The sequence below is a fragment of the Piliocolobus tephrosceles genome, chromosome 19 (assembly GCF_002776525.5).
Source record: "Piliocolobus tephrosceles isolate RC106 chromosome 19, ASM277652v3, whole genome shotgun sequence".
NCBI classification, from domain to species: domain Eukaryota; kingdom Metazoa; phylum Chordata; class Mammalia; order Primates; family Cercopithecidae; genus Piliocolobus; species Piliocolobus tephrosceles.
Genome location: NC_045452.1, coordinates 13,235,925 through 13,251,167, shown reverse-complemented (window position 1 = coordinate 13,251,167; position 15,243 = coordinate 13,235,925). Strand labels below are relative to the sequence as shown.

Genomic DNA, 15,243 nt, shown 5'->3' with positions numbered 1-15,243 from the left:
TTCCTTCCTTCCTTCCTTCCTTCCTTCCTTCCTTCCTTCCTTCCTTCCTTCCTTCCTTCCTTCCTTCCCTTTCTCTCTCTCTCTCTTTTTCTCTCTCTCTCTCCGCCTCTCTTTCTTTTTGTTTCTCAGAGATGGGGTTTCACCATGTTGCCCAGGCTAGTCTTAAACTCCTGGGCTCAAGCAATCTTCCCACCTTTGCCTCCCAAACCGTTGGGATTGCAGGCATGAGCCACTGCTCCTGGCTCCATTTATTATCTTTTATACTGTATTTTTACTGTACCTTTTCTGTGTTTAGATAACAAATCATTACTATTGTGTTACAGTTGCCTACAGTATTCACTACAGTAACATGCTGTACAGGTTTGTAGCCCAGGAGCAACAGGCTAGACCATACAGCCTAGGTGTATAGGCTATCCCTCCCATCTAGGTTTATGTAAAGACACTCTATGATGTTCCCACAAGGATGAAACTTCCTATGACGCATTTCTCAGAACATATCCTGTTGTTAAGTGACACATGACTATATGCTAATCAATAGCCTGCTTCTCTGGGCTTTCCACACCTGAACTCCCAATGAGAAAAAGGGAAAGAAGAAAAAATTATAGCAGCTCTCCTCATCCCTCATCTTTGCTGGTGTCTCACTGTCAATGAGGCCCCTTCACACCCATCATATGAGAGAGTCATTGCTGTCAATTCTGTATTACAGATGTTCCAAGGGAGGGTTGCAAATGCCAAGTGAGCTGTCAATGGTCTACTGCTTATTGGTAGCTGAGCTGACAATCGAACTAGCCAAGTAGGTTCTCTCTTCAACCCTTACTTCCCTAAACTCAAAATCTCTGCATCTAGGGTGTTGATTTCTTTGTGTGACAAGAGTTCAAGAGCTGGCCATTCCACTGTGGGGTCCTTTGCCAAGAAGCACAGTTCAACCAGTGAGAGGTGGACACTGTACCCTTGGGGCCTTCTGGGGAGAAGCTCCCAGCTGGCAGGAGAGGTGGGACCCCCAAGGGTCCTGGACAGATGAGTGTGGAGAGAGGAAGAGGAGACAGGACAGTTCCCACTTAGTGATGAGTCCTTACCCTCCTAATGCTGGGTTCTCCCTGCCATCTGTAAACACTAGTGACCTCAGAGTCACTTGAATATTTGTTCTTCTTCTGACAGTCAGATACAGCTGTGGCTCTGTGGGCAAATGTCTTTTTAAATGTGGAACCCTCATCTGACCACTGATTGTAAACCTATGTATACTTGGATAGGGAGGGGGCTGCTTCCTGCTCTCAGCTCTGTCTTTCCTTATCAGCCTCATCTTTCCTATGGCCTGAGTGTCTGGCTGACTTTTTTCTTTCTCGGGGGTTCTGCTAACAAGGTCCCCTTTAGTGACCAGATCCTGGTTTTGATTGGCACCCATGAGGGCAAGGAGAGTCCAGCAGGATCCTACCAGTGAGCAGTGGCCCAGCAGCTCAGGCCAGCTGCATGGGAGCAGGTGCGTGTCACACTGTGTTCTACTGGAAGCATCCATTCAGGGGCAGTGGGTTTAAAGTGTCCCTTTAGAAGAGACCAATGAGGAAGAGAGATGGCAAAAGGGCCTCAGGCAGCCTGGGGAATGACTGTGGTAGGGAGTTTCTTACAAGTGACATCCTTTTTATATATGTTTATTTGTAGCCCCTGCTAGTCCCTCCCTAAATATTGTAACCCCTTCCCTACTCCTCATGCTTGTCATCTTCTGGAATGTCCCTCACTCCCACCTTACCTGGCTTATTCCTCCTTTTCTTTCAGGTCCCTGCTCAAACCAGAGCTTTCACAGATCTTACTCTAACCTCACCTTATCCCCAGGTCAAATTCCTTGGTAGGCCTTTGGGATATTAGTATTTCTCCTTCAAAGCATGTGTCACAACGGTAATTTCATAGGTAGTTGTCTCATCTTTGATGCTGGTCTATCTGTCATTGGTCAGGAAGCTCTGTGAGGGAAACAGCTGTGTGAGTCTTTTCATAGCAGTATTCCAGGGTTGGCACATATGACCTGGCACATAGAAGCTGCTCTTTTGTTGCAAGAATAAATGAATGCATGAATGGATGCATTTTCTGACCTCTACCTGGGCCCCATCCTTTCCTTTCTTTTCCCATTTATGTTTGGCTCTCCTAAAAAGATCAAAGAATGGCTCTGTCCCTCCTTTGAAGTCCTTTAGTATTTCCAGTTCTCTCTCCTGCACGCTTCACTTTCTATGCCTTGTACTTTTGGAACTTGGCATGGTCTGGCTGCCTGCACCTTCACCTGGGTTCAGGGCTGGACTTTTCCTGTGGGTGGGTTCACTTCCAGACTAGAACAGAAGCTTCCTAAGGGCAGGGACTCTTCCTGGGATACATCCAGGTGAAAAAACTGGCTGAATGCAGGAACGAATGAACACAGATAAAAGGCGAGTTGCTCCAAGCTGCAGCTGACAGCTGAGCTCTAAGTCTTGACAGGCATTCACAGCAGTGAGCCCCTGCTTTCAGATTCCTTGAAAGAATTCCTGCTTCCTCTGGGCAGGCATTATACTGGCCCCAGGACATAGCCTTATATAGTTTGCAGTCCTGGGGGATGTGTGGGGGAAATGGGGAAGACCTGTGGGGAAGATGTCCAAATAATGATTCTTTGTCTGCAGCTTCACTGGGAAGAACAGGTGCTGATACAGAAGGAGGGGAAGCAGACCTCTGAAGCATTGAGTGCAAAGGAACAGGATGCTCACATTTGGTGAGTGGGTGGTTGTCTAGCGGTGGGCAGGGAGGGCCTGAGGCAGACCAGAGTCCTGGCAGAGTTTCTGTGGCCCCCCACCTCCCTGTACCTCCCCATCAGAGCAGGGCCCCCTCTTTGGGAACAGCCACTTCTGGCTGCTTTGTGGCCTCTAGAGCCAGCCCCTGAGAATACCCCTCAACCCTCCCTCTGAACCCTGGTGTGGGCTGCAGGGCCAGCTCTGCTGCTGGCTTACTGTATGACCTTGGGCAAGTCATGCTTCCTCTCTTGGTCATCTTTGTTCTGAGCCCTGGCTTGCGGTTTAGACATGTGTTTCCAGATGGGTGAGCTGAGTCCCCAGGAAGGTCAGGGTTTGATGAACTCCTTGGAAAGGGTTCTCTAGTATCCCTTCTGCTGCCTCTGGAGGGCCCTGCATCATTACTGGGAGAGGGACAGGGCAAGGAAATAGCTCGCAGGGAGATCCCTTTCCCCAGTCTCAGTTTCTTCCTCTTTACAGTGGGGGTAACAGTGGTCCTGGGGGCTGCAAGGCTGTGGAGGGGGAGTCAGGAATGTGGGTGGGTGGGTGGCTGTCCTAGTGGCCAAGAGATTAGGATTGTGCTGATTTTCTTCCAGCGACACCCAGCAACTCTTATCCTCTCCAGAATGTTCTCCAGGGAGAACAAGACTTGACTGATTCCTCAGAAGAGTGCTGCACCCATTTTACAAGCGGATAAGCCAAGTCCTTAGAAGGCCTGGGACTGGTCCAAGGATGGGTGGCAGGTGATCTGAAGCCTCTAGGCCCCCAGCCTGAGGTGGCCGGTTCCCTCAATGGAGCCACTCCAGCTCTGGCAAGGGCAGGTGTGGTGGCGCTGGTGCCTGCTGTGGGAGTACAGTGGGCCTTTGTGCCAGGCGGGCACCACCCCCTGGCTGGCCCCTCCCCATTCACAGGACAACTCTTACCTGCCCAGCCACCGCCCCAGCCAACAGCTCAGCCGGCTGCTCCTTCCTGGGCTCCACGCCCAGAGCTGCTTCCCGACGGTGCAGCCTGCAAGGCATCGCAGGGGCCCCGCGCTACTGCCCTGCTCCCTCAACGTCCCAGGTCCCCTCCCCCAGTGCTGATCATTAACCAGGAGGCTGTATAAGGAGCTAGCGGCCCTGGTGAGAGGGAGGGACACAACGCTGCCACCATGGACAGTAGCACCTGGAGCCCCACGACCACTGCGGTCACCCGGCCTGTTGAGTCCCACGAGCTCATTCGCAATGCAGCCGACATCTCTGTCATCGTTATCTACTTCGTGGTGGTGATGGCCGTCGGACTGTGGGTATGCAGCGGGTCCTGGGACGCGGGCGGGGAGGGTGCGCACGGAGGAGGAGCAACGGCCTGGCTGAGCTGCAAGGGGCAGTAGGCTTAAGTGTCGGTGGAGGGGAGAGGAAATGACTTGGAAGCACTTTAGAAGCACTCAGAGGCACAGCATGAAGGGAGGAGGGCAAGCAAGGATGAGCAGAAGTGAGAAGGGTGCCCAGGGCAGCCTGCCAGGAAGGACCAAGGAGGATACCTGGGCCTGTGAGCAGAGGAGGAAGGTGGGGGTTTGAAGAGACCGCTGGAAAGTGTAAGGGGCAGGGAAGGGGCTGCTTGGAGCTGCAGCGAGGGCTCTGGGGCTTGGGAGATGAGCCTCTAGCAGGTAACTACTGTCCTACCTTTTAGTCATCCAGTTTCAGATGGGAAAGAAACGGTGTGGAGTGGGAAAGCCACAGCCTCTGCCAGCCCCAGAGATGAGGATGCTGAGGTGGCAGACAGTGGGATACTGACTCCATGACCCCATTCTGGGAGAGGCTAACACAGAGGCCTTGTGCATGAGGATCCCAGGGGCTGGAGCAAGTTAGAGATGAGAAAGATGGGTGGAAAAGGAAGAGGAGGAGAAGGAAGAGGAGGAGGAAGATCTGGGGGTGACCTGGCACTGGGGAGAGGGAAGTGTGTGTCTCCTTTTGGGACTCTGGGGACACAACAAACCAGAGAAACTTGTTCTCAGCCACCTGGAACATGGACATTTCACTTATGACAGACTCTGGCACGCCCAACAACTAGAGGAGGAGATGTTTTAAAAGTGTGCAGGACCGAGTGTGGTGGCTCACTCCTGTAATCCTAGCATTTTGAGAGGCCAAAGTGGAAGGATTGCTTGAGTCCAGGAGTTTGAGATCAGCCTGGGCAACATACCGAGACTCTGTCTCTACAAAAAATAAAAAGATTGTAAAAAATATAAAAAGTTTCCAGATATTCCAGCCACTCTCATGATTGTTATGGAGGTGGAGGTGATAAGCCCAGGGAGGCTGCTGTTACAGCTAGTGATTGTGTTGAACTCTTTTGACTTAGAGGAGAGGAAGATAGGCATGAACCCTTCTGTGGACACAGAGCTTTTTCAGGGACAAAAGGAAAAGGAAGTGTTTTTTTTTTTTCAAAGGAATTGTAGAAACTACATGTGGCAGAATGCGTCCCAAGTGTCACATGGGGTCAGTATGGCTGACTTTTCCTCAATACTCTCAGCTTCCCAGACATAGTGGAAACTGACCAACTAGGAGCCAGGATACTCACGTTCACTACTGGCTTCATATGGTTCGAATTCTGCAACACTGGGTAACTTCCCTCAGCCTCCATTTACTCAACTTTAAAATAGGTACACTTTTATCTATTCTAATGACTCACCCGTGGTTGTGGTGAGGATATGCAGAGGTGAATCGGAAAGCTGTTTACGGATTCTGGGATAAAAAAAAACTACTATTGTCATTTACCTTCCATGGTATGATCTGGACTCTGAACAATGTTTGAAAATGGGCAGCAGTGGTCAGGTGGGTAGTATATTTTTACAAAAGCCACAAGACAGGGAAGGCCAGAATGCTAATCCCCATTTTACAGAAGAGGAAATTGAAACCTCATTTAGTTGTGATTTGCTTAAGGTTACAATAGATGAAATTGTTCCTGGAACTCAGATCTCTTGGCTCCTGATTTTTTATGGTACCAGGCACTCTGCCACTGTGACTGATTTCCTCCTCCCACCCACCCCAGCTTATAAGTGCTGGAGCCAAGGTGTGAGCCTGTCATCTGCTGGCTATACAGTACTGCTTGTTTCCCAGACAATCTCTGATAATCTCGGTTCTCTTAACCAATTTCATTTTAGCCCTGCCAGTCCAGTAGGTGTTTATACTTTTTAAATGGTGTTTACATGTTTCAAGTATCTGTGAATCAGTATCACTTGTCCTGCTAAATGCTACTTAATAGTTTGTTTAGTATTTGTCTATGTTTAATCTTCCCCCATTAGACGGTGCCTCTGGACCCTGGTCATTTAATGCATTGGATTTCTTCCAGTTTGTCCTCCTCTGTTTGCTGTTAAAGTGTCAAGGGTGGCTTGATTCAGGGGTGGCCATTCTGACTCCTTCATGATCTCTGGGCTGCACAGGCAGAATGGTCCAGGCCCATTGTGTTTCGTCAACTTAGAAAAGACCCACACTTGAGTCAATGTCTGTCTGTCACCTTCTCCATCTCTTCCAACATTATTTGGTTCTGTTTTGTCCTTTTACAACTCTGCCTCCTCCAATCATATTTTAGGCTTTGGCTTATTGCTTCTTCAGAGTTAATTTCCATTTTTCTTTCACCACCTATCAGTTTGTTTCTTAGGGAATTTTATATCCTTTTAAGCTGGATCTCTGATTTTATTCTTCCTGGAAGAGTTCATCAAGCTATCCTGAAATTCCCTCAAGCCAGGGGTTGTTAAACTATGGCCCATGGGCCACATCTGTCTCACATCCTGTTTTTGTATGGTCCATAAGCCAAGAATGGTTTTTACACTTCTGAAGGGTTGTGAAAAAGAAATAACAAAACAAAATATGAAGGATTTGCAGCAGCGACCCTGTATATTCCACAAAGCCTCAGTATTTACCATCAGGCCCTTTTTCTTTAAAGAAAAAAAATTACTGACCCCTGTCTTATGCAGTCATTTGAACTGATAGTATCATTGAATGACTGAATTGAAATGGCCCTTGAGGGAGCCCAACCTTTCTGTTTTACAGATGAGGATCAGAGAGGGTGACCAGAAGTCATTCAGATGAATCAGTCCCAGAACTGGGACAAGAATCAAGGTCTTATGATGCCAAAGCCAATGCTCTTTCCACTATTCTACCTTTCCCACTCCCCAAGACACTTGCCTTTCTGGGAATACTCTCTCCATGGTCCTTACTGTCATTGCATTGTTGTGACAGTGTCCTGGTGGTGCTGAATTCCTTTGCTCTTTTTTTTTTTTTTTTTTAAGTTGATGCTTTTCTTTAGATCATTTGACAAAATCAACTTGACTAGTTGTCAACAGCCTTCACTTGAACACTTCCAGTAGAAACTCTCCCAAGTGGCTTTATTCCATCTCTGGACAGCTCTGACAGAGAGGATATTCCTTTTGGCTCTGGGCTCAGACCTGGTGTCCTGGAACTTCTGTCATTTTGTCTGGTTGTATCCTATGTGGGCCACACCAAGCATCATGTCTGTCCCACTTTACATTTCAGAAGACAATAGGCTGCATTTGAGGTTTCTCTTCTCCAGGCCCAATATCCTCAGCTTCTTAAGTTGTTCCTCATCTGGAAGGAGGCCTAAAGTTCTTTCTTTCTGCTCAATGCTATTTGTATTCCGTGGAGATAGAACCCAAGTAAACCCCAAACCAAAACATTGTGGGTCAGTAATTGTCCTTCTTTTACCCCAGCAGCTTGGAGTTGTGAGTTCATTCTCTTCTAGTTGTAGAGTGAACAGGTGAATGTAACACTGTGGTTTACAAAGTGGTGTCTGGAACTTTAAAGTTATCCTTTGAGCATCGCGTGCTCACAGAACAATGATTTTCTGTGCACAAAGCATTATGCCCAAAGCATTATGGGAAATTAAAAATTTGTAATATGGTAACATACAGTAAAAAAAAATTGTAATGGCTGTGAACAAGGCATAAGTGAAGTCACCTGGGTGTTCAGACACTTTCACTTGGAGAAGGGAAGAGGCTGTAGGGAAGGAGGAGGTTTCCATGGGGGAGTGTCAGGTAGGGTTTCATGGGGGAAGTGGATTTTGAGGGGCCTTGAAGAATGAATAGGTAAGGTGTGGGCTTGCATGGATGAGGGGATGAAATTTCCGGAGAAGAAAAGCCTTGGTGCACACACACCTCTCTTCACCTTTTGTCCATCCCCATCATCTTTCCCGAATTATTTCAGCTCCCCACTCTAGTCTCTGCCCTCACATTCTTCCTCTAAGGTCTTCATTTCTGAGACCAACTGGGGATATCAATCTTCTTCAACTTCACAGTGGCCTTCAGAATGGCTTTTCCTTGGTCAATTGCTACAGCTCGGGTCCTTGGGATTTGTTTCTGTTTTGGCCCTTAGCTACCTTTTCTGATTCTTAGATCTCTTGCTATTCCCAAAAAAACTGCTACAGAGGACTTCACAGTATCTCCTGTGGGAGGAAGGACCCTGCCAGGAGTCCAGAAAGACCCAAGCCATGCTCTCCCGGGTACTGCCCAGCACATGGGGGAGCTCAACAAATCTATGTTGACTGATGGGACACAATAATGGCCCTGCTTCCTAAAGGACTAAGTTCAATACATCGTTGCAGTCTGAGTACCTAGTAACATGTTTTCTGTCTCAGGCATGTTTGATGACTAAATTACAAGTGTCTAAGTGCCTGAGATGTCACCATCAGGGGTTAATGCCTTCGCAATAGTGATGCTTTTTAGCTTAGTGGTCACCTATGAAAATGCAGACATCGGCCGGGTGTGGTGGCTCATGCCTGTAATCCCAGCACTTTCGGAGGCCGAGGCGTGCAGATCACCTGAGATCAGGAGTTCAAGATCAGTCTGGACAACATGGCAAAACCCTGTCTCTACAAAAATTAGCAGGCGTGATGGTGTGTGTGCCTGTACTCCCAGCTACTCCGGAGGCTGAGGCATGAGAATTGCTTGAACCCGGGAGGCGGAGGTTGCAGTGAGCCGAGACTGTACCACTGCACTCCAGCCTGGGCAACAGAATGAGACTCTATCTAAAAAAAAAAAAAAAAAAAAATGGCACCACCTCTGACACAGTTAAGTCACTATCAGCTATTAACATTTTCAGGGAGGCTAGCAAGTGTCCGCTGAGGGGAGCCAGTAACATAGAAGAAGAGGGAAGATGGCCAGGGGCCAGGAACAGAGGCACTGACCCTATTTTCTGCTGGAGGACTGGCCCTGGGCCTGAGCTGGACCAGAAATAATCTGAAGCCTTGGAAGCAACATCCCAAGGGATCTGTGGGAAGAGCTAGTCATCGTATGTTGAAGATACATGTCATTTTTCTCCTCATGAACCCTCAGTGGCTCCCTACTGCCTGTGCAGTAAAGTCTGCACGTTTTAGCCTGGCATTTGAGTGTGTGTTCTGCCCCACTTCTCACCACTCTCTCCATTCAAATGCCTCAGCCAAGCTCACCAGATAACACTGTTCGCCATTCTCTCCTTCTCCATGCTGGGTGAGGTTCCACCTCTAGATCTGCTGTTCCGGAATCTTACCACATTCCTCCCTCTTCTCTAATAAAATTCCATTCTTTCTTCAATCAAGATTTGCTGAAATGCTGCTAGCTCTGTAAGCCTTTCCTGACTCCCTGGTCTGACAGAGTCCTCTCCTTCCTCTATACTAACACTATAGTCATAATATATTGGCTGGGTGCGGTGGCTCACTCCTGTAATCCCAGCACTTTGGGAGGCCGAGGCGGGCAGATCACTTGAGGTCAGGAGTTCAAGATCAGCCTGGCCAATATAGTGAAACCCATCTCTACTAAAAATACAAAAATTAGCCAGGTGTGGTAGCACATGCCTGTAGTCCCAGCTACTCAGGAGGCCGAGGCACGAGAATTGCTTGAACCCAGGAGGCAGAGGTTGCCAACAGTGATCTGAGATCACGCCACTGCACTCTAGCCTGGGTGACCGAGTGAGACTCTGTCTAAAATATATATAATCATTATATATGTATGATGATGATTCCAGCAACCTGCTACCTACACCCTCAGAGAGGAAAGACTTGAATTTGTCTGGTCTTTTATTTAATATTTAGTACAAATGCCTTGCATTCTTAAGAGCATTTTTTCACTTTTCTCATAACAAAGATACCATTCACATCCCATATGGTACTTTTAAAAAGTATGATATTTCTTTTTCTTTTTTTTTGAGATGGGTGTTGCTATCTTTCCCAGGCTGGTCTTGAATTCCTGGGCTCAAATGATTCCCCCACCTCAGCCTCCTGAGTAGCTGGGATTATAGGCACATGCCACCATGTGGCTGTAATCCCAGCTACTCAGGAGGCTAAAATAAATACAGCATTCATTAGGCACCTCAATATGCTTGTAAGAAAGGCATAAAAACTTCCATTCCTGCTGTTTAACAGACAAGCAAGCAGATCCAGGTGGAGTGACTTGCTGGAAGCCCTAGAGTAAGCTGTATATGTCTTCTGAGCCTGTTTCCTTGTCTATCAAACATAGGTTCCTGGCTTCTTCATCTTAGTCTTTTGAGGCTGCAGGGGAAGAAGGAATATGAAAGTGTTTCACAAAGTGGAGTGGGTAGAAGAAGGTACACATATGGGGAGGTATATTCTTTTGGCTGGCAAGGCCACTCTTCTAGTTTTCTATTACATTTTTGACCCTTTCCTCCTCAGGCTATGTTTTCCACCAATCGTGGAACTGTTGGAGGCTTCTTCCTGGCAGGCCGAAGTATGGTGTGGTGGCCGGTAAGTTTTCTCTGAAACACTATTTGCATAACTACTTAACTGATGAGTTCCTTTAGGAACTCATTTTCTTCTTGGCTTTGGGTGGTGGTGATTCTAGGATACAAAGATCCCAAAAAGATTCTTGACAGTGAGTCTCATGCTCATCGGGTCTCCTGGGCACCCTTAATCTCTTGTCGTAAGGGAATAGCCTTTAAATAAATCACCCTTAGAGTCCTCCAAGGAATAAATAAAGGAAGAGACTGCACAAGGTGGGTGGTCAGAGGAAAGAGCACACAGACCGAGGTGATCTTGGGCAATTCTTGAGTTTCCATTTCTATAAAAGGGGGATGATAACATTTACCTTCCAGGAATGTTATGAAAAGTGGAGACCTCTTATGTTTGGGGGGGAACTCAATAAATAGTGGTTCTTTTGCTACCATGTTCCTACTTTAAGTCCCATGGAAAAGAGGTTTTATCTGTCCTACTTCAGAGCCTAACGAAATGCCTGATACATGGAGTCCCTTCATACTCATTTAATGGATGAAGGAGGTGCCCCCTGCTGTTTCCAATTACAGTTTTCCACTGGATGAGGATTCCTCTCTCTTGTTGGATTTTGTGTTTTGTACATGGATGGAACTATCACAATCAAAGGACATGTGCATGGGTGGAAGAGAAACCAGGAAATTCCTTCCATCATATCTTAGGACTCTGGCCAGTTTATCAATTCAGCCCCATGACCATTTTGATTAGGAGTTCTCATTTAAGTGACTGGTTGAACACATTGGCCAAACCGTGCAATTTCTTGGGCTTAAGATACAAGTAAGACTGGCTGGTGAAAGCATAAGATGATGAAAAGTACATACAATGAGAAGGGAGCGACAGCTGTGAGCTGGCTGAAGGAAGCAAGAAGGTAAAGAATGCCCCTGTCAGGGTGATTACAGCCAGAGAGAACTGTACCAGGAAATCATGCCACATCCTGCAGTTGGCCTTTGATCAGCTATTTTGGGATGAATTTTTAAATAACTGGCATGTTCCCAGTTGCTTGGGTTATCCCTGAAGTCATTTCTATTGTTAAAAAATTTTAATTTTTTGACAACTAAAATTTGTGTGTATTTACATTGTACAATGGCATGTTTGATGTATGTACAAAGTGCAATGATTAAATTAAACTAATTAATGTATCTATCACCTCACATACTGCACTTATTTTTTATGGTGAGAACATTTCAGATCTAAGTTCTTTTCTTTTCTTTTTTTTTTTTGAGATGGAGTCTCGCTCTGTTGCCCAGGCTGGAGTGCAGTGGCTGGATCTCAGCTCACTGCAAGCTCCGCCTCCCGGGTTCACGCCATTCTCCTGCCTCAGGTTCCTGAGTAGCTGGGACTACAGGTGCCTGCCACCACGCCCGGCTAATTTTTTGCATTTTTAGTAGAGACGGGGTTTCACCATGTTAGCCAGGATGGTCTCGATCTCCTGACCTCGTGATCTGCCCGTCTCGGCCTCCCAAAGTGCCGGGATTACAGGCTTGAGCCACCGTGCCCGGCAAGATCTAATTTCTTTCTCTTTTTTTGTTTTTTTCTTTTTTTTAAAAAAAGAATTGAGATGGAATCTTGCTATGTTGCCTAGGCTGATCTCAAACTCCTGGGCTCAAGCAATCCCAAACTCCTGGGCTCAAACAGTCCTCCTGCCCTGGCCTCCCAAAGTGTTGGGATTACAGGCATAAGCCACCAAACCCAGCCTTAAGATCTAATTTCTTAGCAATTTTCGAGTTTATGACATATTATATTAACTGTGGTCATGGGGCTGTAGAACAGATCTCCAGAACTTAAATCAACCTACCTGAAACTTTGTACTCTTTAGCCAGCATCTTCCCATCCCCCTCCACCCTCTTCTGCCACAGCTCCTGCCACAGCTCCTGGTGGGCACCATTCTACTCTCTGTTTCTATTGTTTTGTTTTGTTTTTTGAGACAGAGTTTTGCTCTTGTCACCCAGGTTGGAGTGTAATGGCACGATCTTGGCTCACTGCAACCTCTGCCTCCTGGGTTCAGGTGATTCTCTTGCCTCAACCTTCTGAGTAGCTGGAATTACAGGTGCCCACCACCATGCCTGGCTACTTTTTGTATTTTTCGTAGACACGGGGTTTCACCATGTTGGCCAGGCTGATCTTGAACTTCTGAATTGTTTTGGTTTTTAAGGTTCCACATAAAAGAGAAACCATGAAACCATTTGTATTTTATTCTTAAGGTGGCCAAGAATATTGGACAGATGCTGACTTCTGTAGTTGGCCCCTCATGGTGGTCTCTCCTGACACCTTGCTTGGTAGAGGCACGTATATTTGGATGCCTTCTTTCAGTTTTGCGTCAGAGCTTTCTGTCTTCTCAATGCTTTGGACTTTTGTGGTTTCCCAAAAGCTGGTGTTAAAGAAGTATCCCTTATCCCAAAGTTCAAGACAAGACTGAGTAGTCTCTCTAGAGCTGTGCTGTCCAATATGGTAGGCACCAGCCACACTTGCTGTTTAAACTAAAATTAAAATTAGATAAAACTAAAAATTTCCTTCCTCAGTCACATAGCCATATTTCAAGTGCTCACAGTGCACCTCCCACCCCATCGAATGCTTCTGTGCCCCCTATAGCAGGCCTCCTAAATGCTCATCCAGCCTCAGTCTGCACCTAACTCCACTTTCTCCTCCCTACCCTACCTGATAGGAAACTCACTACTTTTAAGACAAACTATTCCATTTTCAGACAGGCTGTTTTTCCATCCATTGACTATAATCAAGATGAAAACTTTTAAGGTTGATATACTGGGGGTAAGATTTCAGCTTCCAATTTCTGTGTCTTGGAGAAGAACGATGAGACAGGGAGGCATGAAGCAGAACCACTCTTAGGAGATATGCATTTTGGGCTGGGCCTGAGAACACATCACATCTTAACTAGAGATGATTTCTTTCTTCCTGATAGTGTCCCCGTCTGGATCTGGGTTGAGGGTTTGTTGAGGAGAGGGACTGGTCCCACCCAAAGCAGGTAGGGTTTAGTGGTTTACGTAAAGTTTCCTGTAGGTGTTTTCCTTATGCATGCATGTCTCAGTATCAGATTTTTCTAACCAACAGAGAAACATGGCATCATTTTTCTTCTTTTGTGCAGAAATCACTGCTTCCTTGACGAGGCTGACATTTGACTCTGTTTCCTCCAACCATAGTTTCCATCTAAGGTTTCACAAGATTACGTTAATAGATTCTAAACCTCTCCATGTATTAGAATCACATGAGACAATGCATGTATAGCACTCAACACTGCCTACTGAATGATCAATAAATGGGAACATTAAGAAATGGAAGGAAGGCCAGGAGTGCCAAGGCAGCCTCTCCAGTTGCCATCTGTCTAGTGCACAGTACTTAGTAGTGCTCAGTGAATGGAAGTTGGCATTTACCTGAAGCTACTGCTGCTGATTGTCTTAAATTTAACTTTCAAGTTGACTGTGTGAATTCACCTGATTTATATGTATATTTATACTACTGTAAATAATCAATTCTAGCTACACATTGACCACCTTTTATCATCTCTGAAATCGGGTCAATCTGTGGCATTCAGTGGCAGTGTTTTTCTTTCTTTGTGCTGCTTGGTATGTCTTACATTAGTTCACGCCTTAGATTAAATGAAGTATGGTTGGCCGGGTGCGGTGGCTCAAGCCTGTAATCCCAGTACTTTGGGAGGCTGAGGCAGGCGGCTCACAAGGTCAGGAGATTGAGACCATCCTGGCTAACACGGTGAAACCCTGTCTCTACTAAAAATATAAAAAATTAGCTGGGCGAGGTGGTAGGCGTCTGTAGTCCCAGCTACTCGGGAGGCTGAGGCAGGAGAATGGCATGAACCTGGGAGGCGGAGATTGCAATGAGTGAGCCGAGATCATGCCACTGCACTCCAGCCTGGGCAACAGAGCAAGACTCCGTCCCAAAAATAAATAAATAAATAAATAAATAAATAAATAAATAAATAAATAAATAAAGTATGGTTATATTCTAAGGTAATTATTTTTAAACTATTTTCCCTACAACTCTGGGGCTCTGCAGAAGTGCTTCTAGGGCTGTTCTCCTTTCTCTAACCCCATCAACCCAACTGTTATTTATTTTATACAAGAGGAATCTACTAAGATTTTCTTTGAAAACAAGGTTCTGCTGACTTGCAAAGTTTAAAAACTGATAATTTAAAAGACCAATAAGCATGGTGATTTCCATTCTAAAATTTAAAATGATTTAAAAACACCATAGCAATGCATACCTGAAAGAAGAAATCAAAGGAAAACACAGCATGAAAGAATCTAAGCACTTTCCCTCCAAAGTTAAAAAGATTTGAAACCACATCGAAAGTTGCTTCTAGATTTCCATTTGAAATAAAACACAAAGTTGGTTCAAAGCCTATCATTGGTCCATAAATCCATAACCAGAATATCAGTTCTCAAATGTGCTGGCCCAAGGAACATTTCACAGGGGTCAGAGACTCTCCACTGCTGACATCTCTCTTGCCCTTTGCCAGTCGCTTTGTGCCATAGGAAGAGTGGGCAGCAGAGAAGCTTCTGCAAGAGAATCCTGCGGGATTTTAGGAAGGAACAACTTGTATTGACCTGGGTTGATATACCTGAGACAGGGAGGATTTGGGTTGTCACCCACAAGAAAAGTAGGAGAAAGAGCTCATAAAGTCTGAAAACATATTGGACAGAGGAGAGGCTGGTTTTGGGCATTTCTGGGGCTTAGGGGGCTTTGAAAGGAATGGTTATGACCTTTCCTTTCAGATGAAGATTCA

At 46.1% G+C, this 15,243-nt stretch overlaps 1 protein-coding gene across 1 annotated transcript in view; it reads left to right on the top strand.

Annotated features, from left to right (window-relative positions):
* LOC111521848 (sodium/glucose cotransporter 1) overlaps nt 1-15,243 on the top strand; it is a 36,315-nt gene that overhangs the window by 1,103 nt on the left and 19,969 nt on the right. The window contains exons 2-6 of the mRNA XM_026447058.2: nt 707-793; nt 1,361-1,477; nt 2,637-2,725; nt 3,338-4,026; nt 10,395-10,466. Coding sequence (XP_026302843.2) covers nt 3,892-4,026; nt 10,395-10,466 — 207 coding nt within the window. The 5' untranslated portion in view covers nt 707-793; nt 1,361-1,477; nt 2,637-2,725; nt 3,338-3,891. The remainder of the gene's footprint in view (nt 1-706; nt 794-1,360; nt 1,478-2,636; nt 2,726-3,337; nt 4,027-10,394; nt 10,467-15,243) is intronic.